General features: G+C 40.4%; 1 protein-coding gene across 2 annotated transcripts; it reads right to left on the reverse strand.

Moving 5' to 3' along the window:
* Nucleotides 1-26906, reverse strand: Rnf149 (ring finger protein 149). Of its 2 annotated transcripts, XM_042695499.1 has the most exons (7): nt 26363-26906; nt 15821-16071; nt 15070-15138; nt 11464-11546; nt 8370-8466; nt 5282-5480; nt 1-863 (listed from the first exon to the last, which is right to left on the reverse strand). In XM_042695499.1, exons 1-7 carry the CDS (start codon nt 26802-26804, stop codon nt 820-822), a joined length of 1185 nt encoding a protein of 394 aa, XP_042551433.1. In that variant the 5' UTR covers nt 26805-26906; the 3' UTR covers nt 1-819. The 2 variants fall into 2 exon arrangements, with proteins under 2 accessions (XP_042551433.1, XP_042551434.1); XM_042695500.1 differs by lacking the exons at nt 1-863; nt 5282-5480 and adding an exon at nt 5489-5991.
* Between the last annotated feature and the right edge of the window lie 241 nt (nt 26907-27147).

The following is a 27147-nucleotide window of genomic DNA, read 5'->3' on the forward strand; positions in this document are numbered from 1 at the left end:
TTGTTTTCTTAATGAAGATTTTAATGTTCTTAATGTGCAATACAAGAATCTTGGGTTTGCAGGAAAAAGTGGACAAATTTCCCTTCCCATCAAGGTCTCCAATGAAGTAATAAAGGGAAAAATGTAAATCCTATGTCAGCTAGTGCTTTTCCCACAGCTCCAAACAATGGAAACATGTCCTCAGGTTTTAAAGTTTCTACGTACAAAACAGATATGTGCAAGCAAGTTGAGATTTGCCCCCATCAATGTTTCATTTTGAGACAGTGTCTTCTTTTTGCTCAAATTCTGGACCATCCTGCCTCAGCCTCCCAAAACTGGGATTACAGGACTACTCCACTATATTTAGAAAGATTGCTCAACTCAGAAGTTTAAAGTTCTAAAATAGTCTTTCCTCCAGGGAAAGCCCATCTGATCAATTACTATAATCACATAATTCTACTTCAATAGTGTAAAAATAGGTCTATTTTGTTTAAAAAGCTTGAGAAATAGAATTAATCTTGTTACAGTACCACAGTAGCTAGTCTAGAATTTAGAAATAACACCTGTTCTCCACATTAAAATATCTTCCCTAGGTGTTGTCTTTTGTGACAGTCTAAAACAAGTTTATTGTAAACACAGTATTTTAATAGATAAATATATAAAGACTAATCAAAAGGTCTTTTTAACAATAAACTATCTTAGCCCTTTGTTTATCAACCTGAAAGGTAAAATAATGTACATTATTTTCAAGCATACAAACTATACACTAAAGTAAAAAAATAAAATGTCCTTTAGTTCAAGCCAAGGCTGTGTTGGTGATGCCATCAGTGAAGATGGGTGCTAGCAGGCTGGTCCTCCACACTGAAGGTCGCTCCGGCCAGCTTCTACAAAAAAGTACCAAAGCCACCCTAGATCAGCAGGTTGGTCAGCATTTTCCAGACTTCAGTTATACAAACACACTCACTCATTTGGACACAAACATTTAAGTAAAACTTACATGCAAAAATGGCAACCTATTGTTGAGATAGTTGACAAGAAAAATAAGGAAACATCTACCTTATACACAGGATAACAGATTTCTAGCACCAGCTGAACCAAATTTATCTGATCAGCATGGCACCATGGAAAAAGATGCAGTTTGGGCTCATGATACTAGGATTCTTCAAAAACCAAGAAACTATGACTATGCTGCCACCAATAATAGCTCCAATTAGCATTCACTGTCCCCATATAAGGGAGGGACTAATAGGTTATTATTTCATTTTACTGATGGCAGGAAATGGGGAAGTTAGAGAGTAAAAATCAGTAGTGCAAAATTACTTCTGCCGCTGGGCACCGGTGGCTCACACCTGTAATCCTAGCTACTCAGGAGGCTGAGATCTGAGGATCGAGATTTAAAGCCAGCCCAGGCAGGAAAGTCCATGAGACTCTGATGCCCATTAACCCTCAGAAAACTGGAAGTGGTATTGTGGCTCAAGTGGTATAGTGCTTGTCTTAAGCTGACAAGCTCAGGGACAGTGCCTAGGCCCAGAGAGTTCAAGCCCCATGACCAACAGAAAAAGACAATTACTTTTGCAAAAACGACTTCTCATGACTAGTACTTCCTGATAAACAGCACAGAAGCAAGTACTCTTTATTCTGTCAACTTAAAATTGCCACTGAGTGTCTCAGTCCCTATGGTTAAACTTGTTTTCCCAGCTTAAATTTTTTTTTTTCCTTTTATTTTTGGTCCGTGCTGGGGCTTGAACTCTGGGCCTAGGCAATGCCCCTCAACTCTTCAAGTCAAGGCTAACACTCTATCACTTGAGACATAGTGCCACTTCTGATTTTCGGTGGTTTATTGGAGATAAGAGTCTCAGAGAATTTCCTGCCCAGGGGCTGGAAAGGTGGCTCAGTGGTAGAGTGCTTGCCTTGCATGCCTAAGGCCCTGGGCTCAATTCCTCAGCACCACATAAACTAAAAGAAAAAAGCTGGAAGTGGCGGTGTGGCTCAAGTGGTAGAGCACTAGCCTTTAGTTGAAAAGCTGAGGGACAGCGCCCAGGCCCAGAGTTCAGGCCATGACCATACCCCCCCTCCCCCCCCCCAAAATAATTTCCATGAAGCTGCGCCGTGGCTCAAGCGGTAGAGCACTTGCCTTGAGCTGAAGAGCGCAGGGACAGTGCCCAAGCCCAGAGTTCAAGCCCCACAACCGACAAAAAAAAAAAAAAAAAAAAAGAATTTCTTGCCCAGGGTGGCTTTGAACCATGATCCTCAGATCTCAGCCTCTTGAGTAGCTAGGACTACAGGCATGAGCTACTGGCGCCCAGCTTTTTTCTTTACTTTTTAAATTGGCATATAATATGATATACTGTTTTGAATAGGTATACATTATGGAATGACTGAATCAAGATATTAACATAAAGTTTGGGAATGTGGCTCAGTGGTAGAGTGCTTGTTTAGCATGCCTGATGCCCCGGATTCAATTCCTCAGTACCACATAAACAGGAAAAAGCCTGAAGAGGTGCTGTGGTTAAAATGGTAAGAGTGCTAGCTTTGAGCAAAAGAAGCTCAGAGATAGTGCCCAGGCCCTGAGTTCAAGTCCCATGACAAGCAAAAAAAAAAAAAAAAAAAAGAAGGTATTAACATAACATCATCTCATATACTTATTCATTTGTTGTGAGAACAATTAAAAGTTTAAATTTGGTAATTTTCAAGTATATAATGCCCATATAGCCACCTTGTTTTATCGTAGGATCTCTCGGGTTTTCTCCTCACTTAAATTCTGTATGGTTTTATTAGTATTATACAGAATCAAATACTTTCAGCTCCTTAAAGAATGAAATAGGTAGTCACCTAGACTTTGGAGAAGCACACAATAGGCCTACACACTCTCCTCAGGGCCCACCATTCAAGACAACACACTGCTTTTCTAATTGTTCCTAAGCAGCTGGCAATGTTTTCCCAGCTCTAAGTGAGAATATTAGCCAAATACTCAGACTGGCTTAAACTAACCCAATTTTCTAAAGGCAAAATTACCTGTCAATTTACAGGAGAACAATTGAGGAAAAAAAGAGGAAAAAAAAAAGGGAGCCCCAGAGATTGAGATGGGCAAGTGGGAGAATCCAATTCCTTCACCAAATGTCTCACAATCTGTTTGTCTTTAATAGTTATTTTTATTGTTTTCCACTACTCTGAGAGGACTTTCCTGCCCAGATTGGCCTTGAACTGCAATCCTCAGATTTCAGTCTCTTGATTAGCTAGGATTATAGGCATGAGCCACCTATAGTCTGGCTTGAGTCTCTGTCTTTAAATCCTCAGTGTGCTCATGTTCTAGAAAATAATTTAGCTTTTTTTCTGGATGGCAATTGCAAAATTCACATTGGAATGCATTCTGGATCAATGCAACAGGATTCCTAAAATCAAAAATGTTTTATGCTGCCTTGTGAGGTGGTCCAGTCTCAGATGGAGAAGAGAAAACAACACTCAACTTTAGCATTCTATGAAACCCATTCTTCCTTCTTCTTTTACAATGAACTGTTTTTCCTTCTGGTACTGATTTAAAACTTAAATTTCTACCTTAAATTTCTATCTGTCTCACATGCCCTCTTTGGAAAAATATGCTTCCCTCTTTCAGAAGGGCAAAATTAAAAATAGAAAGCATCAATCACTGTTACAATAATCTTTGCAAGCTAATGTAATTCTAAACAAAAATGACTGCATTTTCTTTTATTTGGCAAAATGATCTTACAAGTATTCTTTAAAGAATGCAGAGTAGAGACTGGGAATGTGGCTTAGTGGTAGAGTGCTTGCCTACTATGCATGAAGCCCTGGGTTCAATTCTTTAGTATCACATAAAGAGAAAAGGCTAGAAGTGGATCTGTGGCTCAAGTGGTACAGTGCTAGCCTTGAGCACAGAGAGGCTCAGGGTCAGTGCCCAGGACCTGAGTTCAAGCCCCAGGAGTAGGAAAAGACAAAAAAGAAAAAAAAGAATGCAGAGTAGCCCAGAAATTGTAAAAGATGAACACAGATGAGAGGACTTTCCCTGCCTTACAAATATCAAAACATATTTTTGCTGGGTTGGACTGCACTATTAGTGCTTGCTTATTAGCAAGGCTCTAGGGCCAACCTCCAACTATGTGAATTCAAATTTAAATGTAGTCAGGCATGGAGAGACAAGCCTGTTATCTCAGCAATTAGGAGGCTGAAGGAGGAGGATCATGATTTGAGGCCAGTGTAGGCTATTATAGCAAAACCCTGACTCAAAAAAGAAAAAATAAATACTAGCAAAATATAGGTCAGTAGTTTCACAATCTTGAGACATACTTTCCTAAATCATCTTTCAATAAAGGCAAAGTTGAGAAAGAACAAGAAGCCAGAAGACACAAAAATGACAAATTTCTATCTTGTCAAATACAGTAAGAAGTCAAAGGATACAGAAACTGGGAAAACCAGGAGCAAAGTTCGGTAGCAGAATGTGTGCCTAGAACACACAGGCCCTACGTCCATTCCCATCACCAATGTGAAAGAAATTGGGGAAAATGTACAAAATACTTGAGAAAGATGTATTACTTTCAATATCTAAAGATATCCAAGAATCAGTATAAAGAAATTATCTGAGAGGGAGTTTCAGGTTAACCTTGACTACATAGTATAACCTTGTGTAAAAAAAAATTAGTGGGGCTGGGAAGGTGGCTCAGTGGTAGAGCGCTTGCCTTGCATGCATGAGGCCCTGGGTTCGATTCCTCAGCACCACATAAGCAAAAAGCCAGAAGTGGCGCTGTGGCTTAAGTGGTAGAGTGCTAGCCTTGAGCTGAAGAGCTGAGGGACAGCGCCCAGGCACAGAGTTCAGGCCCCACGACCGGACCAAAAAAAAAACAACAAAAAAATTAATTATCACTTCAGAAAAATAAGGTAAGAACTAAAAAGATTAATAAATATATAAAAACCCAACCTCCAACAACAGAAAAGCAGTGAGGGATAAATGAACAATTCATAAGAATTGACCAACAAATATAAAGAGGTACCTTATCTAACAAAACATACACTTTACCTATCAGAATAACAGTGAGATAAGTGGTAAATATGTCCAACATGATTATTTCAAGAGGTTACTGATAATGTCCATTTAAACAAAGAGGGCTACCCAACAGTGAATAGTGATATATTCCCTCATCATTGAGCAGAGAAAAATACCTAGGAAAGGATTTATCAAAATGTTGACATGGTACCTCTAGCTGTGGGACGGACTATGGTTTTCACTTGATTACTGAATGCTTTTCTGCATTTTATAGATTTCATCCAACTACTGATGACTGCTACCTACCTAGTAATGCTGTGTCTTCTCCTACATCTTCTTTCAAACTGGCAGGGCACGGTGGTGTGGATTCACTAGTGGCAGATGACAGTGGGCTGCTCACGCTGCTCCTGTCCTCATCCTGGAAGGTCACACTCAAATTCCCAGCAGAGATGCTGACAGGGGCAGATTCTGGAGAGGGCAGTTCCTGTCCATCCTCAGATTCTCCCTTGAGAATAGGAGAGAAGACATCTTCCTAAGCAACACGATCACTTTATCCTGGTCATCTTGCTTGAAATCCATTGAGATATCATTACCTCTCTACACTCAATCTGGTTAGTAGTGCAGTGTGCCAGTGCTTCCTTTATCCAGCACCACTAGAAAAGAGTTACGTCTCAATCATCAGATTTCTAAGATCTATGTCATCTTTTGTTCTCCAGAAGCCAATATTCCTTCCTTGATACAAACATCATCACCTTTTAAACTATTTACTGACAGAAAGTGCAGCTTTCTCAGTGTCCTGTGGTCTTGCACAGAGTATATGAGGCAGCCTTCTACTTGCTTTTGGAAGCAGCAGGAGCCCTAATCACTGCTTTGTGCTGTTTTACAGCACAAAACTGGGGCTTATAGAGCAACAAGGCTGCTGAACAACATAAGGCATTAGATGGTATTTGTTATTAAGTCAGTGCTGTATTCTCCTTATAGAAGCCATAGTTTGACTCTCCCTCTTCATTTTCCTGCTTAAAAAAATAACAAAAAGGAGGATCAGCATCACTACACAAAAGCCTTAACATTCAGGGGACATCCACAAATGCTTTTTAATTAATGTCAAAGACAAAGTTGTATATGGGAAAATGATAAAATGGGCTGCGAGCACATGGCATCTCATTTCCCTCTTCTTGGCTCCAAGGTACTATTGGCCTCCTTTACTTGTGTTCCACAACCTCCTCCTGCTTTCTCAACGGTAACACCCCCCCTCCCCCCCACACCAAGCACAACTTGATGAAACAAGCAACAAATCCTGTGACTATTGTGTCATAATGTCCTATCTCCTGCTCAGCCGGACCCAATCTGTTTATCTATTATCTGCCAAGCATAGTTCTCTGCCAGCTTCTCACCCCACAGGTGATCACCATCAACCGGCAATCTAACTCAGCTGCCCCTCTAGCATATGTTTCCTCACTCTTCCCACTTCCGTCACACAGCATGAGCTCCTCTTGGCTCTTGGCATCTGACCTACCTCTTTTGCCATGCTATGTCTATAGTCATGTCCTGACAACATTAGTCCTGAAAATAAACCCCCAGGTCCTAGAGCAGAAGAGCAGTGTCTCACTGTCTCAGCCATCTTTCTGTCACCAGAGCCAAGTTTAGATCTAACACCTTAGATGGCTTTCCTTTCATCAGCGCTTGTCAACTGGATGCAAACAGTGATTAAGTGGTGAACTGGTACAGGTGCAAAGCAAAGGACTGACTGCTTTTAGAGTTGATGTGCATGGCAGCTGCTGCTGATTCTCCCACAGTTGTATGAGAATTAGTCACTACAAGAGAGCAAGTTATAGCTGTTGAAAATATCCAAAGGGGAGGGAATGTCTAAGAAAAATGGCATATCATCTAAAGATTAAAATACTTAAAAGACAAATCCCTTAGCTTTGAAGTTTCTATAGATTTTGGTCCCTCAAAAAAAAAATCATGCATTCAGGTGACAACATATTCTAGCTTTCAGAAAATAACTTAAAAAAAAAAAACAACTTGGTCTTACCTAAAAAGAAGACTTAATTTTTAATAGATAAAATATATATGGAACCAGCATGTGGCTCAAGTGATAGAGCTTCAGTTTAGTAGTATGTGTGAGGTTGAGTTCAAAGGCTAGTATCACCAGATGGAAAACAAAAAGGTAGTAAAGTTGTATTTCCTAAAATAAAACCACATGAAAATGAAGTTTCCAAACTAAGGTCAGTGAAAAATTTCCTTTTATACTAATGTTTAGAAATAAAAAGCAAAGTTGTTTTCTTATTACTGACAAACAAGAAAACAGCATGCGCTTCAGAGTACCTAAGAAAGGAAGAGAGTTCTGAGATTTAGCCAAGAAAAAGATCTGTGAAGTTGTCATTTGAAATGACAACTTCATTTGTTGTGTTGTCATTTGAAATGCTAGATTTCAAGGTTCAGCCTCTTATAAGACACTTTACAGCATTTCAGGAGCCATAAGGAAAGGTCTCAGTATTTTCTGAAGGCAGGCTAAGCTAGAAAGTGAGAAGTATTTTGCAGATCTGCAGCACGGGAAGTAATAGTCTTGTAATGTTCATAGGCCAATGCTTCAGTGGCATCATCATAGAAATTCACATGGCTAGGAAGAATTTCAGATGTATAAAATGATTATCTTAAAATTTTTTTTCTGCAGTTTCTACAGAGAATTCTATTGACTAGCAATTTTACTTAGAAAAATTTGATGTTCAAGCTATTTTTTCCCAAAGGTTAAAAGAAATATTATATCAAGCTTTTGAGATATTACCATAATACATGAAGACTAAAATAGTAATTTTTAAAAACCTAGAAAAATCAGGTTTTCCTCTGTGTCCCTCCTTTTTGAGTAGAGAACTTGGGCACTAGAATTAAGTAAACTTGTGTTTGAAAGCTGGCTCCCTATAAACTAGTGTGACCTGCAATGAGTCACAACAATTCTCAGCTTAATTTTCTAACCTAGAAACTGTGATTTTACACCCAGGTTATACAGATCTAATGGAAACAGCATTCAAGGCCTTCACACAGGGCTAGCTACTCTGAGCAACACTTTCATTTTCTTCTGCATCTCCTGAGAAATGTTCCTGATCATCAAAGCATTACAAACTAATGGGCTAAAATTAAAGCAGCATTGCTGAATCCTGAAATTATGGGCAGGGAGAACTAATATCAAGAATTATATTAGTCTATCATAAATTTAAGTTCCCTAATTCTCTGGACTACTTTAAGAATTCTTTTTTGTTTTTATGGTGCTAGTACTGGGGATTGAACTCATGGACTCATGCTCTTGCTTGACTTTTTCACTCAAGCCTGACACTACTACTTGAAACACGGGAAAAACGGGCAGAGATTGAATATAAACAAAAATGTAACAAACCCAATATCCCAGGGCTTTGATGACATCAAGTTTACACATTGGACATGTTCGGTGATCCAAAAGCCAAGGGTCAATGCATATTCTATGAAAACTATGCCTAAAAAAATTAAGTATGTGTTAATGTTTTAAAATAAATGTTTGTATATCTTACAAAGGAAATAAGACATTCTACCAACTTAATTCTTCAATATCAGTTAGCCAATGTCAAAACAACACTTCAGTCTAGTAACTTATTATCTATTTCCCAATTAAGTGGAATTCAGGATTTCAGTGAAATTTTCTCTACATAAAAATGGCATGCCTTATTTCTACTACATGCCAGGTATACATTTTTATATTCCTTAATAAATTACTTATAAGCCTTTTGAAAATAAATGTGGCATAATGAGACAACAGTAATTAATACTAAATTAGTAGTATCTTTTTAAGTCCATAAAACAATTCAAATAGAAATACAGTAAGATATTAACAATCATCTTTAGAGACAGACTTAAAAAACATTTGTTTTCTCCCTTACACATTTTTATATACCCTTTTTCTGTAATGAATACCTATCATCAGGATTTGTTTTTTGGCGCCAGTCCTGGGGCTTGAACTCAGGGCCTGGATGCGCGCTGCCCCAGAGCTATTTTTTGCTCAAGGCTGGCACTCTACCACTTGTGCCACAGCTCTATTTTACATCTTCTTGGTGGTAAATTTTTCCAACCCAGGCTGGCTTTGAACCTCAATCCTTAGATCTCAGCCTCTCGAATAGCTAGGATTACAGCATGAGCCGTTGTCATTCAACCTATAATCAGGTTTTTGTTTTTTGTTGTTTTTTTTTTGGGTGCCAGTCCTCAGGACTGAACTCAGGGCTTAAATACTGTCTCTGAGCTTTTGTGCTCAAGGCTAGGACTCTACCACTTGCGCCACATCTTCACTTCTACCTTTTGGTAGTTTATTTTTTTTTGTCGGTTGTGGGGCTTGAACTCTTCTGGGCCTGGGTGCTGTCCCTCAGCTCTTCAGCGAGTGATCTATCACATAAGCCACAGCGCTACTTCCAGTTTTCTGGTGGCTAATTGGAGATAAGAGTCTCACAGACTTTCCTGCCTGGGCTGGCTTTGAACCATGACCTTCAGATCTCAGCCTCCTGAGTAGCTAGGATTACAGCTACTGGCGCCATTAAGAGTCTCATGGATTTTCCTGCCCAAGCTGATTTTGATCCACCATCTTAAGATCTCAGCTTCCTGAGTAGCAAGGAGTATAGGTGTGAGCCACAGATGCCTAGCTCATCAGAATTTTCTTATAAGGGCATATCTAATTTTTTTTTTTCCCATCTGTCTTTCCTAACTTTACTTCCCATGTGAGATAAGCTGTTAAAATATGGGGTTTGGAGCCAGGCTGGTTGCACTCAAACACTGGCTGTGTGTCAGAACTGCCATGACCACAGGAACCTTAGCTGGTTGTGAATCTATACCACCACCTGCTTTCAGTGACACACATTATGTTCACAATATATGCCAGGCACAGAACATCTCTAGTAAGTGTTCATTGTTACTAGTATCCTTTCAAAATGTTTTCTGCAAAATAAGCCTACCAGTGCAATTAAAAATACCAATTTTTTTTCTTTTCTTTTTTTGTGCTGGTCCTGGGGCCTGAACTCAAGGCTAGCACTTTATCACTTGAGCCACTGCTCCACTTCTTGCTTTCTTTGGGCACTTTAGTGGCATTAAGAGTCTCATGGACTTTCCTGCCTAGGTTGGCTTCAAACTGTGATCCTCAGATCTCAGCCTCCTGAGTAGCTAGGATTACAGAGTCACCAGTGCCTAGCTAAAAATACCAATTCTTAATCACTTAACAGTCTAGTCCAATCTGTCTTTTGACCTTTCCATTCTCAAACCCAAACTTAATGACCAAAAAGAGCAATTTTACAAAAACAAATGAACAACTAAATATACTGGCGCTACTGGGGAATGTGCTACACCATAAAGCTCAGGAAAGAATGTGGAGGAGTAACAACCCCAATAAGTAGGCAAGGAAATGTACACTGCAACTCATCTGGCATTTGAAAGCCACATAAAAATCCCAGCTTAGCCATCAGCACATATCTAGTGCTGCTCAAGTGTGCAGCATCCTGAGCATCATTTGTAATTAAAGACTTGCTCTACTCAGCCTAGAGAACAGTTTTCTTTTTCTACTTTCACAATTTTCTACAGGAAATGATCAACTTATTCTACAGGAAATGATCAACTTATACTAACCCCAATTCACTAAGTATTCACTGTGCCAACCCTGTATAAATGCCAAAGGTTTTAAAAGCAGCATATTAAACTCAGGAAACTTTTATTTGGTTATTTTGATACAGTTGCTTTATTTCCTTCAGAGTAACCAAGAACTTATTCTACCATAAAGAACATACATATCCTAAAATACTCTGCAAATAAAGCCAGAGCATTATATTAATTTTTTGCTTCCAAAAATGTGTAGTGTAACTGAAAATGACTAGAATTAAAACATCTAATTTCTATACCCAAAATAAACCTTTCTGCTAACATAGCAATTCTTTTTTAAAGTTATTATTAAAGTAGCCTGTTATTAAAAAAGGAAGTTGCAACTTCCTGTTGCCAGAAACTGAACCTGAATTACTATAACTTAAGTACAAGGAATAATATTTGTTTTATACAGCCTTAAAAGAAACACAAACCCAGGGTGCAAGTAACAGTAAGCCATTCCTGATTGGCTTCTGGCTCTCATTCCAGGCCTTTCCTCTGATTTCTCAATGGTCTGGCTTCTGCTTCTTTGCTTCTATCACAGTATTTTCTGTATTGCTAAGTGTATAATGGGTTTCTAGGATTTCAGTGAAGCCTTGCTGTTGGCTAGAAGCCAAGTTTATGACCAAGATGTATAATGGGTCTTAATGGGTACCTAAGATCTAATCAAAGCAATTTTAAAAAGCCTTTATTGAAAACCATATAAAAACCAAAGTCTCTTTTCTGAAAGATGATATGATCAAAGATAGCAAGAACTTTATATGAGAAAAGATATGGAATTTGTACTCAGAATTCTGATACCTGTCAAGCTATTTTGTATATCTCAGTGGGCAAAAAGAACATACTTGCATGGCAGGATTCTGATAACATCCTTTACTTTAAAATTTTCAATGCACACTGCACAATTCTCTGCATCAATATCAATTCCCTGTAAGAGGAGGAAAGAGATTAATATACAGAATATTCTTGATAAATGTACTACATTGTGACTAGAACAACGATGAATTCTATACTTTACTGGCTGAACAACCTAAAACGCCAACAGAGGTAATTACACTTTGTATTTTTTCTTATTGCTACCAAGGAATTATCTAAGAAATCTAAATGAAAGGAAAAACATCCAACATCTGCCTAATCAGGCATTAACAATTCTTAAGTATTAAATATTAAGTGTTATGGGTTATTTTTTATTTTTCTTGGTTGTGGGGCCTGAACTCTGGCCTGGGCACTGTCCCTCAGCTCTTCAACCCAAGGCTAGCAGTCTACAACCTGAGCCACAGCGCCACTTCTGGCTTTTTTTTTCTTATGTGGTGCCGAGGAATCGAATCCAGGGCCTCATGTATGTAAGGCAAGCACTCTACCACTGAGCCACCTTCCCAGCCCCAGGGTTCTTTTTTAAAAACAAATATAAGGCTGGGAATGTGCTTAGTGTGCTTGCCTATCATGCATGAAGCCCTTGGTTTGATTCCTCAGTTCCACATAAACAGAAAAAGCAGGAAGTGGTGCTGTGGTTCAAGTGGTAGAGTGCTAGCCTTGAGCCAAAGAAGCTCACTGACTGTGCCCAGACCCTTAGGACTGGCAAAACAACAACAACAAATAATAATTTAGGGCTGGTAGAACTGAAGTGGTAGATTACTTGCCTAGCAAATATAAGGACTCGAGTTCAAACTGTAGTACTACTCTCCCCCTTAAAGAAGTTGAAGGAATGGTTCAAGTGGTAGAGTACCTTCCTAGCAACTGAGAGGTTCTGACTTCAATCCTTACTGACAAAATTTCTACTTTTTTGGTGCCAGTTTTGGAGCTTGAACTTAGCACCTAGATGCTGTCTCTGAGCTTTGCTTAAGGCTACTGCTCAACCACTTAGGCAACAGCTCCATTTCTGGCTTTTTTTTTTTTTTTTGGATCCGGTCGTGGGGCCTGAACTCTGTGCCTGGGCGCTGTCCCTCAGCTCTTCAGCTCAAGGCTAGCACTCTACCACTTGAGCCACAGCGCACTTCCGGCTTTTTTTTTTTTTTTCTGCTTATGTGGTGCTGAGGAATCGAACCCAGGGCCTCATGCATGCAAGGCAAACGCTCTACCACTGAGCCACCTTCCCAGCCCTACTTCTGGCTTTTTAACGGATAATTGGAGATAAGAAACGTCTCACAGATTTCCCTGCCCACACTGGCTTTAAACCATGATCCTCAGATCTCAGCCTCCTGAGTACTAGAATCATTGGTGTGAGCCATCTGCTCCTGGCAAAATTTCTACTTTGAAGCATCTATATATAGGTCATAGATCTTTTCAGTGGGCGCAGCCCTCCTCATTTCTCTTGGCAGCCTCTGGATCTAACCACTTGGGTCCTGTTCTATCAACAAAAGCAGCCTGGGTCACAGTGGTCATCTGGCCCAAGTCAGGCTGGGTTCTGAGACCCCTAGAGGTTCAGAAACTCAATCAAGGTGTGCCTGTATGCCTGAAACATTTGCAAGTCATTAATGACACACAGACATTATTTAAATATAATTATTTAAGTGTAATTATTTAAAAACATACTTAGCCATATGTACCACTTATTAATAAGGAAGCAGTAAAAGCTTAGTTTCATATCTGGAGATAATTATCAAAGACTGCATTAAATTACATTTAGAGCAGTATTTTAAATTACATGATACAACAAAAATACTGTCACTCATTTATCATGCCATGCAAGAATGATGAAAGCGGGGCTGGGAAGGTGGCTCAGTGGTAGAGCGCTTGCCTTGCATGCCTGAGGCCCTGGGTTCGATTCCTCAGCACCACATAAGCAAAAAGAAAAAAGCCGGAAGTGGTGCTGTGGCTCAAGTGGTAGAGCGCTAGCCTTGAGCTGAATTGCTGAGGGACAGCGTCCAGGCCCAGAGTTCAGGCCCCATGACCGGACCCCAAAAAAAAAAAAAAAAATGATGAAAGCATTATCAAAGTCCCTAATTACCTGTAAGATTTCATATTACTATGAGTGAAGTCAAAGACAAGACAAATTAAAAAACAAAACACCAGTTTCCAGAGCTAAGGTAGACTAGGGAAAACGCTTTTTTTTGTACAAGCTTAAAATGTAAACTAGAATATCCTTGTACATACTTTTTTGGACCACTTATGGACTAAACTACTATTTTAACAACTTAAAAAAATAGTCCCTGGTAGCATATTTTCAAAAGTGTTCTATCTGGAAAGAAGATAGCCTCAATTTACTTCTATTCTTAAAGACTTGAATTGGTAAATTACACATCTGCATTTGTGTCTTCTCTTGAGTAGGGACTGAAATTGCTGAGGAGCAACAGCATGTTGCAAAAGGAATATAAAACCAGGTGCATATCAAGCGACTAGCTACGCAGATGTATACAGAATTTGCCACAGGCATTAACAAGACACTCATCCCCAGATGATTTGTAAACCAGATGCCCATTTTATTTTATTTTTTTTGGGTCCGGTCGTGGGGCCTGAACTCTGGGCCTGGGCACTGTCCCTCAGCTCTTCAGCTCAAGGCTAGCACTCTACCACTTGAGCCACAGCGCCACTTCCAGCTTTTTTCTTTTTGCTTATGTGGTGCTGAGGAATCGAACCCAGGGCCTCAGGCATGCAAGGCAAGCGCTCTACCACTGAGCCACCTTCCCAGCCCAGATGCCCATTTTAAAAGTAAAAGTGACCTTTTACTTTTATTTTTTTCTGTTTAATAAATGCATCGTAAGAAATTGGTATCTTGCACAAAGTATTAAAATTCCATTGTACTACAATGTGGCAGTTATTAGGAATGATAGCCACCAACACAATCCCAGGAGTAGGAATATTAAGCCATGAGCCATTAATATCAGATTCCAATTTTTTCAAATGTAAAGGTCTGTAATTCAGTGTGTCACTGTTAGTTTAATACTTCAAGTATAGCAAAGGAAGAGCTATGGCATAAATGCAAGTTTCTTTTTCTTGAGGAGGAATAGAGACTGGAGTCTCTAAGTCAAAAGCTGGGCTAAGTGAGGCTAAATGAGATAAAATGAAAAGAACTAAATGAAGCCTCTGCAAGGCAGTACAGCCACATTTCACAGCACAAAAGACAATACAAGAACGACTACTACACATTTCCATCATTCATTTTACTTTTTTTTTTTTTTGAGGGTGGGAGTGACAGTAGTTAGATGCAAGACCTTGTTTATGCCAAGCACATGCTCTACCACTGAGCTCCAGCTCCAACCCCTCCCCATATGTGACCTGTGGCTGTCATAGTGGACAGCTGTAGGTGTTACTCTTCTTGAAGGCTCTTTACCCATGGCATTTCTGCCAATCCTTTAAAATAAGCACATTCATGGAAGTTAATACTAACTTAAATTCACCAAAGCTCTACATACTCGTTACTGTACTAGAAGGACAATATTTTTCAAAATAAATACTGTCTAGTCTAAGTTGTAAGCAAAACAAAACACAACAAAGCATCATGAAAATATTACCTTTTCTCCATGTTTTACTGTATGAAGTGGAAGCTGGCCAATAACTTTTTTAGTTTCCTTCCTATGGCCCTGGGGAAGGAAGGTATTATTGAAAATTTTAAATAATTATTTTTTAAAAGTCAGACATAATGTAAACAAACATATGGACTAAAATTTTTAAGAAAAGCAAATGACCACTCTAAAAATAACTTAAGCAAACACACACCCTCGAATAAGCATTTTAAGTTCTTTTTTTCAGGCAGGATCTGACTGCAGCTTAGGTTGGCCTCAAATTCATAATCCTTTTGCCTAAGCCTCACCAGTTAGGATTACAGGTATATGCTATCATATCCAGCTTATTTTAAGTGTTAATATATACAACATTCATATCACTTAAGGTCCTTTTTATTGAAAGTATTTTAAGTCAGGTACTAATGGCTTATGTCTGTAGTTCTAGCTACCCAGGAGGCTAAGATCTGGACGACCATGGTTTAGCCTGGATAGAAAAGTTCATAGCCTCTATCCTCAAAACAACCAGCAAAGAGAAAGACTGGAGGTGTGTAGCCCAAGTGGTAGAATGCCAACTTTGAATAGAAAAAGCCAAGCTTGAGCGCAAGGCCCTGAGTTCAAGACCCCATACTGGCACATACACACGAAAAGTCATAAAATACTTCAATATCCTAATTAAAAATGAAAGTAATGTGGTCCAATATAAAATTGAATACATGAACTACCTTTTTTAAATGCAAAACTAACAGTTATCCATAATTACCTGACTTCCAAACTGTGACCCCGTATATAGGAAACGTTGTATATAGTAAAATATTAACCAGGCTAATGAGATAATCATCATCGTGATGAAGGCAATGGCCACAAACACCACAGACTGACCGCTGATAAACTCCTGCATGTGCCGGGTGCCAATCCCTATGGTCATTTTTACTGCAATTCCTTTTTGCACCAAATCCAAAATTTCTCGTCCTTTTGGGTAGCTAATCATAATGACCACTATGTTTCCTGTTCCTGCAGAAAAAAAATGAAAGAAACCAACATAATAAAGAATACAAAATAAAGAGAAAGTTATGTTCACTATTACACACATTTAAAATAAGCCAATAAAATGGCTTATTTTCAAGGAAAATAGCAATTACCAAAACAGGTTTTAAAAGAGAAAACAGACTGATTACAGTAGGAAAAATAGAATAAATCACTAAGTAGGCTCTTCCAAATAGTAAGAACATGATGCAACTTGAAAAGTGAATTCTACCTTTGAATTCACACCTTTAAGGACTAATACTAACAACATTTCAGTTGTTCCACAGGGGCTGGGATGTAGCTCAGTGGAATAAGCACTGGCCTAGCATCCTTGGGTTACATCCCCAGCACTACAAGAAAATAAAAACAAAACAGAAAGCACACACCAGGTGCTGGTGACTCATGCCTGTAATCCTAGCTACACAAGAGGCTGAAATTTGAGGATCACGGTTTAAAGCTAGCCTGGGAAAAGTGGTTATTTCCAATTAACCACCAAAAAGCTCGAAGTAGAGTAGTGATAGAATGCTAGCATTGAGCAAAGAAGCTCAAGGACAGCACCCAGGCCCTGAGTTCAAGCCCCAGAACCTGTACAAAAAAACCAACAAACAGACAAATAAAAAGCACAACTATTCTTCAGCTTGTTAAAAGAAAAAAATAAGGATGTCTTAAAATTATTTCTAAGATAACACTCCCACACACAACATAAACAGTAATAAAGAATCAAAAGGTTTTCACTTATGAATATTAACAATGGATGTATGAAACATGCCTACTAAAATAGGAAAGCAATATAAGGAGCAAAATAATCAAGTTTTAAATGACCCTAGCTATATATTAATACAATAATCATAAAATAACAATAGGATAAAACAACTAAAAACACTGTTTAAGCAGAAGTAATCAGTAAAGTTTTTCAAAAAAGTGAAACCTGGACTAGTCCTTATAGGTAAGGTACTTTAAACATCATTATAGTGGTGTGTAACCCTGTCCTGGGATGGGACCAAATGAAAAGTCCTGTAGTAAGCCCAAATATGTAAATTAATATATAATACAGCAGAATCCCAAATCAACGACAAAGTTAATGACTAATAAATAAAACCATGGGGGGGGGGGTGGCATCATCTAAAACAAAACTGCATGCCTTTCTCACAGCTTAAGCTAAATATATATATATATATATATATATATATATATATATATATATATATATGGAGAAACATGTAAGGATCAGAAGCAACAAAGGTTTAAAAATAAGTAATATCAAAAAAATCTTTTCCAAGCATGAAAAACTTCGGAGATACTTTAAAAAAGAATGACTAGAAAAATGAAAACTTTCTCTAAGGCCAAAGGAGTAAAATCAAGATAAAAATAAGAAATGGACACTTGGGAAAAATTAGTTTAAAGAAAACACACAAGTTGGGTGCCGGTGGCTCACGCCTATAATCCTAGCTACTCAGGAGGCTGAGATCTGAGGATTGCAGTTCAAAGCCAGCCCAGGCAGGAAAGCTCATGAAACTCTTATCTCCAATAAACCACCAGAAAACCGGAAGTGGCACTGTAGCTCAAGTGGTAGGGTGCCTTCAGCCTTGAGCTGAAGAGCTGAGGGACAGCACTCAGGCCCAGAGTTCAAGGCCCACGACTGACCAAAAAAAAGAAAATACACAAAAAATTGGGGGGAGCCACACCTCTAGCCTCTTTTTGCTTTAGTTATTTTTGGGATATGGTCTCACTTTATGTTGAAGACAACATGGATTTCTCTTGTGCTTCCTTTTGTTGCTGGGGTTGACAGGTGTATGACACTACACTAGTCACTGTGCTTCCTCTATACTAGAATAACAGATGTGTGCCACTAAGCTCAGCTATTGATTGGGATAGTCTCATAAGCTTTTATGCTCCAAGTGGACAAGAACCATGGACTCCCCAATCTCTGCCTCCTAAGCAGGTAGTATTATAGGCTTGAATCATTGTACCCAGCCCATATAAGCTGCTTTTTTAAAAGCAGCTTATGGGCAAATTACATACAAGTTGGCACTCTTACATACTGCTACAGGAGTAAATGATTCCTTTTGCATGGGGGTCGGGGGTGGGGGAGATTAAGGCTATCCAAAATTTTAAATGCGTGTCTCTTCAACCTAACAATTCTATATCTAAGATACAGTTACACTTACACATGAGCAAAACGTAATGTCTCTAAAGAGACACTATTGTTGGTTTCTGCCTGCTTGCTTCCCTCCCTTTCTTTCTTTTTTTGGTGAACTAACTCAAGGCTCTACTCTTTTTTTTTCTTTTCTTTTCTTTTTTGGTACTGAGGATCAAACCCAGAACGTTGTACTTGCTAGGCAAGTGCTTTCCCACTAAGTTATAACCCAGCCAAGGACTCCACTCTTGTTAGGTAGGTACTCTACTTCTAAGTCGTGTCTCCAGCCTCTGCCCCCACCCATCCTCTCAACCTATCAACCAAGCTATCTATTTTTTTGAATGCAGTGAAGGATTCTCATTGTCAAAACAAGATATCCTAATAGAAGACATAAAGAAACTGTCCTGATAATTTTAGACTCCAGAACCTGTCCATGAAATCAGTTCTTATGTAAATATGACAAGAGGACATATTTGCAACAGTTAAGACTGACTAGACCTATGTCCACAATAGAAGTACAAAGGCAGTCTGCTAGTTCCTTTCCTCAGTACAGCGTGTATTGTATAAATGTGGGAGGCTTCTTTTGTGAAAAAATATTTCATGTAGAAAAATTTCAATGTTTTACTTTCTCCTCCAAAGGTTTCAGGCCATAATTTGAACAAGGAAAACAAGTTAAAGGTATGTTCATTTCACATCACTCTCAAAACTATAATTGTATCAACCATCTTTAAACTTTATAAAAGTTTTAAAAAACTTTTTAAAAGGCTAGGAGTGTGGCTCAGGAAAAGTGCTTAAGGGTAGAGCACCTGCCAACTATATTGGATTTTTGACACTTAAAAAGTCTATGGGCTGGGAAGGTGGCTCAGTGGTAGAGCACTTGCCTTGCATGCATGAGGCCCTGGGTTCGATTCCTCAGCACATAAGCAGAAAAAAAAAAGCCGGAAGTGGTGCTGTGGCTCAAGTGGTAGAGTGCTAGCCTTGAGCTGAAGAGCTGAGGGACAGCGCCCAGGCCCAGAGTTCAGGCCCCATGACGGGACCCCCCCCCCCCCCCGCAAAAAAAAAGTCTAATACTTATCAATTTATCAGTACTAAGTAGGTAGACTGAATTTTTAACAAAATTGAAGTTACATAATCTAAATACAATAAAGTGGAATAAATAATGTTTATAGTCCTAATGATCTGTTTTGTCTGTCAGGGAAAGATACTGGCCTCTCCTTGTACCTTATGATAAGGGGAGATCACTAGCCTCCAGGAGATGATCCTCGTATCTGACAGAGTTGTCTCAGGCATAGGGTCTCCAATGACATCATCACAGCTGAAGGCCTGAGATGATAAAACCCATGGGCTATCTTGTATGTATAGGACACCTTGCCTATAGGACTACAAGGCCCAAGGGCAGGTATTTATCTTGAAGTACTGAAGGACTGAGATCCATGTGCTTTTCTTACATAGATTTTGCAGCTGAGTGCCTGCCATCCCAGTGAAATGCTGTGACAACTATTCTGAGAGACAGATATTACACCAAGGAATTGCTGCTGCAAATTAGCAAAGCATCCCTGACAGAGTTCATCCCTCATACTTTTCTTTCATCTGCTAATATTTTTTCCTTCTGTTTTTGCTATCACAATCTAAATGCCCATGAGAGAGGGATAGCTATATATATTATAGTTCATGTATGCAGGATGTAGCTATAAGTACTGATAGTACTCAAAATAGTTCAAAAAACAAGAAGAAAACCAACAGGTAAAGTTGTGTGGACACCACCTTATTATTATAAATCTCCAAGGAGCTACTCTTGATCAACACAGATGATCTCTGGGAGTCTACAGAAGAGTCTGGGACCATGACCATCTCCAGGGAGATGAGCCGGTGGCTACAGGATGAGGTGGAGTGTTCCTTCACGTAGGAGGAATTCCATACCATCTGCACATATTACCTAATCAAACAAGAACTTTAAAATGCACATTGTTCTGTGAAATTACATGGACACCAGAGTATTATACTATTATATTGTGGAAAGAAATTTAATCTGTAGCACATCCACGGTGGATCTCTGCCATTGGGATTTAGTTACTGAAATGCCAGAAGGCCATTCTTCTAAGGTGACTACTACTGACTACAGCTAGAACTATAGTTTCCTTAACATTTGTGCAAACTACCTTGCTATCCAGCACTGAGAAAAACAACAGAAGATAAGTATTTTCCATCTATAGGAAAACAAATATTCAGTACATGTACAGCAACAATTGATAGTTATAAACCACCTACAACTGTGATACCCTGTAAGTTAAAGAAGTGTTTTCATGTGGTCCAGAAATTTGGATTCAGGGCCTTGTACCTGTTAGGTAAGCATTCTACATTTTTGAGTCATGGATCCAGCCAAAAGTCTTAGCATGGTAGCACATGCCTGTAATCCTAGCTACTTGGGAGGTTTAGGCAAGTAGAGTCTGTGTCCAAGGACAGCTTGGGCAACAAATATATCAAAACTTTGTCCCAAAAAAGTTCCAAAAAGGGCTGGGTAGGTGGCTCAGTGGTACAGTGCTTGCCTCTCATGCATGAGGCCCTGGATTCGATTCCTCAGCACCATATACGCAGAAAAAGCTGGAAGTGGCTATGTGGCTCAAGTGGTAGAACACTAGCCTTGAGCTGAAGAGCTCAGGGACAGTACCCAGGCTCCACGAATGTGGTTGGGGGGGGGGGGGGGGAGAGCCAAAAATTGAAAGGGAATGGTGTGAACTAGAAGCAAGGACTTGAGTAAAATCACACTGGCTCCAAAGGCCCTTCCCTTCCCTCTTGATGCATTAATTACTGCCTTTTTGGCCAATCCTACACAGCTAACCTAGCTCAAGTTTTTTTTTATTTTATACAACTCAAATTTAATTGGCACATGAGAGCAAATATCAGCTTATTTCTAAGCTAATGTGATGAATTTAAAAAAAATTTCTTCACGAAAGGTACAAAACCTCAAAGATTTGAAGGAAAAGAGATAAAATCCTTAGAATACTTTTTCTTCCCCAGGCCTAAGTGTTTCTCCCAACCTTGCTGGACTATAAAAGGTCATCTTGCACAATCCCTCTCCCACAAAGGAACTCATACACCTCCCTACTAGGCAGAAGGACTCGAGGGCAGTTTCTGTTTTATTTTTGTCTTACGTCTACACAATGTCACTGCCCACAGTATACGACTGTAATCCTACTTGTTGAGTAACAGATACCAAATACAGTATTTTTAGCAAGCAAAATTACTGGTAACATAATTTCAAATTTTCCTGTGCCAAATATAAAATGGTGTTCACTTCCTTTTCCACTTTCTGTGCTCCCCTTATCACCTTGTCAAAACAAACAAACACAAATTCAGATTTGACTAACAGTTTCAAAATTCAGCAGTGACACAATGGAGCCTAACATACTACTTCTCATGGTGAAGAAAAGATTTAAAGAAGATTTCAACATTGTCTTGAAGAAGATGAGAACTACTCAAATATTTAAAGTAGAGGACTTGATTTCTGATCTAGCAAACTAACTCAAGTAATCAAGAAATCACATTAGAAAGTTAGAGGAACAGAATCCCCTGAACTTTCAGGTTTTTTTTTTTTTGTTTTTTCTAGTAACTTAGCTGCCAAACTCTGGCCACTCCTACTTACTCCCAGCCTGGAGATTGTCCAGTCAAATCTTGAATATTTAGGGCAACTTCAACTTCAGGCTTTGCAACTTTCTTGGAGTCAGAATTATCATGGATACTCCTTTTTACACACATCAAAATCTCTTTCTAGGTCTCTCTCCTATCTAGTACTATCTGTTCTTTTTCTTTTTTTTTGAATTAGGTTTTACAGCCCCAACAAGAAGTGATGGCTCACAGTAGAGTTCCTGCATGAATGAATTAATCTGAAAAGCTGGCTTATTTTCCAGGGCTATCATTGAGATGACCTACTAAGGATAATTATAGCTGGAGAAACAGTACAGAATGTAAATGTCTTGCAAATTTCAAGCCATTATACAGACTTTCAGGATTGGCTACAGTGAGTTAGAAGGAAACCACATATTCTTTTCTTTTTATAAGGTGAGACCTTGTCTCAAAAGTAAAACAAAACAACAATTTCAGAAGTATTGACTACTCAACAATTTTACTGGAAACACTTCTGCAACTTTCCCAGATGCATTACTTCATTTCAGACCTTTAGCCTTTTTCATTGCTATTCCTGTGACTGAGAAGTCCTACTTACTCTTTTTATTTTTTTTATTTTTTTATTTTTGGGTCCGGTTGTGGGGCCTGAACTCTGGGCCTGGGCGCTGTCTCTCAGCTCTTCAGCTCAAGGCTAGCACTCTACCATGAGCCACAGCCACCACTTCCGGCTTTTTTCTTTTTGCTTATGTGGTGCTGAGGAATCGAACCCAGGGCCTCAGGCATGCAAGGCATGCGCTCTACCACTGAGTCACCTTCCCAGCCAGTCCTACTTACTCTTATAAATGAATGCTACACATTTTCTTTTTATCAACTATAACTTGTCCTGCAAAACTAGATCTTTCTAGAAGCTTCCATAAAAAAACCCACCCTCTGTGAGGCATATATCTTAAATTCAATTCTAAGTGTTTTTGATCATTTGTTCACTTATAAAAGACTATATTCCATGATCTGCCAAATCACAATGAATCTCTCTTAAAATGTGACCTTTCAAAAATCTTAAACACCTTGGAAACCGCCTATGCCCTATCAGGACTCTAACCCTTCCTACAAATATAAGCCTTGTTAGTTACCTGGCACTCAGTAAACAACTGCTCAAGTGTCCTTCTTGAAAGAGCTCACCAAGGTTCAGCTAAAGAAGTATCCTCTTTATTAATCCACAAACATAGCTAGGACTACAGATATGCCACTGTATGAGATAGGATCAGGATCTCACCAACTTTTGGCTTCAAACTCGATCTTCAAACATGATCCTTCCATCTCTGCCTCCTGCAAAGCTGGGATTACAGATATGTACCACTACACTAGGCTAAGTCATGACTTTTTTAAAAGCTACAATAAAATATTGGCTTAAATTCGGAATTGATCTAGTAACAGTAAGTTAAGCAGTAGATTTCCAATAAAAGCTAGAGAATTCTAAGACTTAATATTTTACTTAACAAATATATCAGCTTTAATTACTTTGTAGAAATCCAGTGTTACATAGGAACACTGAGACCACTGAATCAGTAGGTTTTCCAGGCTCTAGCAACATTCTGACTAAATATAGGAAACATAAGCTTTAACAGCCTGAGGTTCTATAAGAATATTCATCTCAAATTCAAATACAGCATGTCAAAGGTGGTTCCTCTCACCTTAATTCTATTCTCAAACCCACAGCTGTACCTTGTATCTGTTATTTTTTTGTTGGTAGTGGTTGTGGGGCTTGTGGCCTAGGAGCTGTCCCTGAGCTCTTCTGCTTAAGGCTAGTGCTCTATCACTTTCAGCCATAGCCCCACTTCCAGTTTTTTTGTAGGAAATTAAAGTCTCCGGGTGGCTTTGAACCAAGATCCTCAGATTTCAGCCTCCTGAGTACCTAGGATTACAGGCATGAGCCACCAGCACCTGGCCTTGTATCTTGTATCTGACTGGAACAAGTTCTACAAGAACCTTTCCATTTTTGCTGCACCACCATGGTACTGGCCCTTCTAAGGTCAGTGGCTCAAAGTATTGTATAATTTTGTCCATCTCACTTCCAGAGCATTTTGCAACACGTAAAGACATTTTTGTACTCAAAATTATTGACTTTGTTGTTTAGAAGTAACACAGTGTCAACTATTCCTTTTCTCCACCTCCTTACATAGAAAGGGAATTCTTTCAGCTGCCAATTTTGAGTAATAAGTACCATATTATATCATCATCGTTGGTCTTCAGGTTTAAGCTGGGTGAATGAATATCACTACTTGTTCTGAAAACAGTTTGTTGCTTTTTATCTTTTTGTCTAGATTGACATACTTTTACTATTTCCTCTGCGTAAGTGACAGTGAACCAACTCATAAGCTTTTTTTCTATCCTTTGCAGTGATGTAATTTGTGCATCATCAATAGACTTGTATGTATATGCTAGAAATAAAATAGAGAAACTAAAAAGAAAAATTGTGAGAGGGTTAATGGAACTTGGTGGGCGATAGGAAGCAAGAATGCAGTCAAATATCCTATAATTCACAAAACAGTCACCACAGTGTCTACACAATAGATACATTCACACCAAACCAAACCAACTATTCTTTTTAAGGTTTCTTTTTTGTGGGGAAAAAGAGCATCTCAAACTGACTTTTTCTCATGTTCTGAGGACTAGACAGGAGGCTGCCGAGTCCAGAAGACTGGAAAAAAAGGATTTCCACATGAATATCAAAGAAATTATTGTGGGGAGGCATTTGAATAAGTTACATGCTAATATCAGCAAGAAAGGTTGTTGAATGAACCATGGTTAGAACAAATTATGTTCACTTGAAAGGATGTTAATGTCATGATCAAAAACTGAAATAGGTAGATTAAGAAAACTACAGGCTGAGGAATCTACTATTTAAAAGAAAGAGACTGTGTTAAGGATCTGGCATCATGGCTCACTGACCTCTTCACTGATACAACTATTCAACTTGTGAACTCTGTGGTTAGAATGTACCTGAAATTCCAGGATCTTTATATGGTGGGTTCTGTGGAAACATGGCTTAAGCACAATGACAATGGGGTCAATTTGTAATCACTGGACTAATAAACTAGCATGCCCAGCCCAATACCACTACAGAGACATTTGCACTCATCCCCACTTGCCCATCTTCCAAAGTCAATCTTCAACAATTTTATATATTTTATTTTTAACCTTCAACAATTACTCAGGACTGGCTTTCTTGATTTCTCATAGACCTATTTCTCCACTTTTTTTTTTCTCCCTCATTTTGGGGTCCTAGCAGATCACTCCCATCCAACTTCAAGTACTCCTTACCATCTCCTACCCATCCCTTTCCCTTGCTCCTGCAGTTTAGGCCCCCTGTTAGCCTATAGGGAAGCCCCCCCTTCCCCACCTCCCACCTGGCTACCATTCCCCACACTATTAAATTAGCCAAACTCGATAAAACTTTTCTGCAAAACCTCATTCTACAGCTAAGTTCCGAACTCAGTCAAGTGACCTAAACACACTAAAAAACAGAAGTACAGTATAGGAAAAGGGTTGTACTGCTTAGTAACAGCAGAAACTTAGAAAATAATTTTAATCACCTGAAGTTTAGTGCGTAGTGCTAATGTGATCTTAAAACTGAGTTCCAACTCAGTTCCAAGATTGGTCATACTTCAACCCTCATTTACTGCATTAAGATGTAACCTGCTATTTCTCCCTGGGACTAGTTCATGTAGGATGGGGCTCTAGGCAAAGAAATAGGCCCTTTTCTTCCATCAACACACACACAGTTAAGTTTCAAATTTCATGTAACCCCAAAGTGGAGTCAGTGTTACAAATCTATATTTTAGCAAGAGAGAAAATTTCCAGAATTAAAGGCCAGGTTTCCTGAGTCAAAAGTTTGGAAAACTCAGGATAACTTCATAGCAGGGGAGGGGGGGGAAGGTGACGGGAGGGGAAGGAGGGAAGGCTGGGGAGCAACCAGGTGGCTCAGGTCTGCAATCCTAATTACTCAAGAAGCTCAGATTTGAGGACTTTGGTTCAAAGCCAGCCTGGGCTGGAAACTCCGAGAGATTCTTACCTCCGATTAATCACCAAAAAGCTGGAAGTGGAGCTGTAGCTCAAGTGTTAGCCTTGAGCGGAAAAAAAACTAAAGGGATTAGTGCCTGGGTCCTGAGTTCAAGAAGTCCCAGTGCACACACCACCCACCCATCCACTTACCCCCCCCCCACCTCTGCCAGGAGCTTCACTTCTTAACCTCCAACCCTTGTTTGGGAAGCCGCATACAAAGAGACCCATGGGCGGAGCCACAATCTGCCTGCTGGGCACCTTCATCTCTTCAGTTCAAAGATCTCATCTCGAGTGTGGACGCAGGGCTCAACCCCTAAGGCTGGCCTCAGACCTCAAAAAACAAACCAACAAACAAAAGACCCACATCAAAACACCACCAAAGCGGCGCCCAGGGGCCATTTCTGGGCCTGGGAGGCAGGCCCGGGGCGCGCGGCCTCCCGCGCCGGGGCGGCTCACCCGCGTGGGACATGGGCGCCGTGACGTTCCCGTAGGTCTCCTCGTTGTACACCACTACCGCCGAGGCGTTCCTCCGCGCCGCCACCAGCACCTTGTCCTTGAAGGTGCAGCCCCCGCGCGCCACCAGGGCGACCCACGGGGCCGCTCCCCGGCCGCCCGGCACGAAGAAGCGCGCGTCGGGCGCGCAGCCCTCGGGGTCTCCGGCCGGAGCGCCCACCAGGCCCTGCGCGGCCTCCTTGGGCGAATTATCGCCGAAGCGGCCGCTCTCCGACACGCTCCACACGGTCTGGTTCGTCTGCGGGTCCACATACTCGAGGCCCACCACGGCGGAGTACCACTCGAGCGCCTGGCTCCCAGCCCCGGGCGAGCACAAGGCCAGGGCCAGCAGCGCCAGCGCGCCTCGGGCTCGAATGTCGGCCTCGGGCCGCCGCTGCCAGGCCATGGCCGCACCGATCGGCTGAAGAGAAGCCGAGGCGTCGGAGACAGGCAGCGCGCGCGTCTGCTAGGCCGCTCGGCTCGGCTGAGGACTACGCGCCGGTCCCCCGCTGACCCAAAGACTGCCGCCGGGGGGGGGGGGGGGGGGGGAGGGGGGCGGAGCCGCGGCGCACGCGCACCTGGCGGGGCGGGACGACGTATGGGGCGGAGACTATGTTGGCACCGCCCCCCTGCGGGGGCCAAGCGGCTCACGCAAGCGCAAGGTGTTCTCTGCTGGAGGGGCGGAGTCGGGGGGGACAGACTGGCTGTGGGTGGGAGGACTCCCAGATCCCGGGAACTTGCTGATCCTG

Source organism: Dipodomys spectabilis, unplaced genomic scaffold (genome assembly GCF_019054845.1).
Source record: "Dipodomys spectabilis isolate Male_0828 unplaced genomic scaffold, ASM1905484v1 ptg000187l, whole genome shotgun sequence".
In the NCBI taxonomy this organism is placed as follows: domain Eukaryota; kingdom Metazoa; phylum Chordata; class Mammalia; order Rodentia; family Heteromyidae; genus Dipodomys; species Dipodomys spectabilis.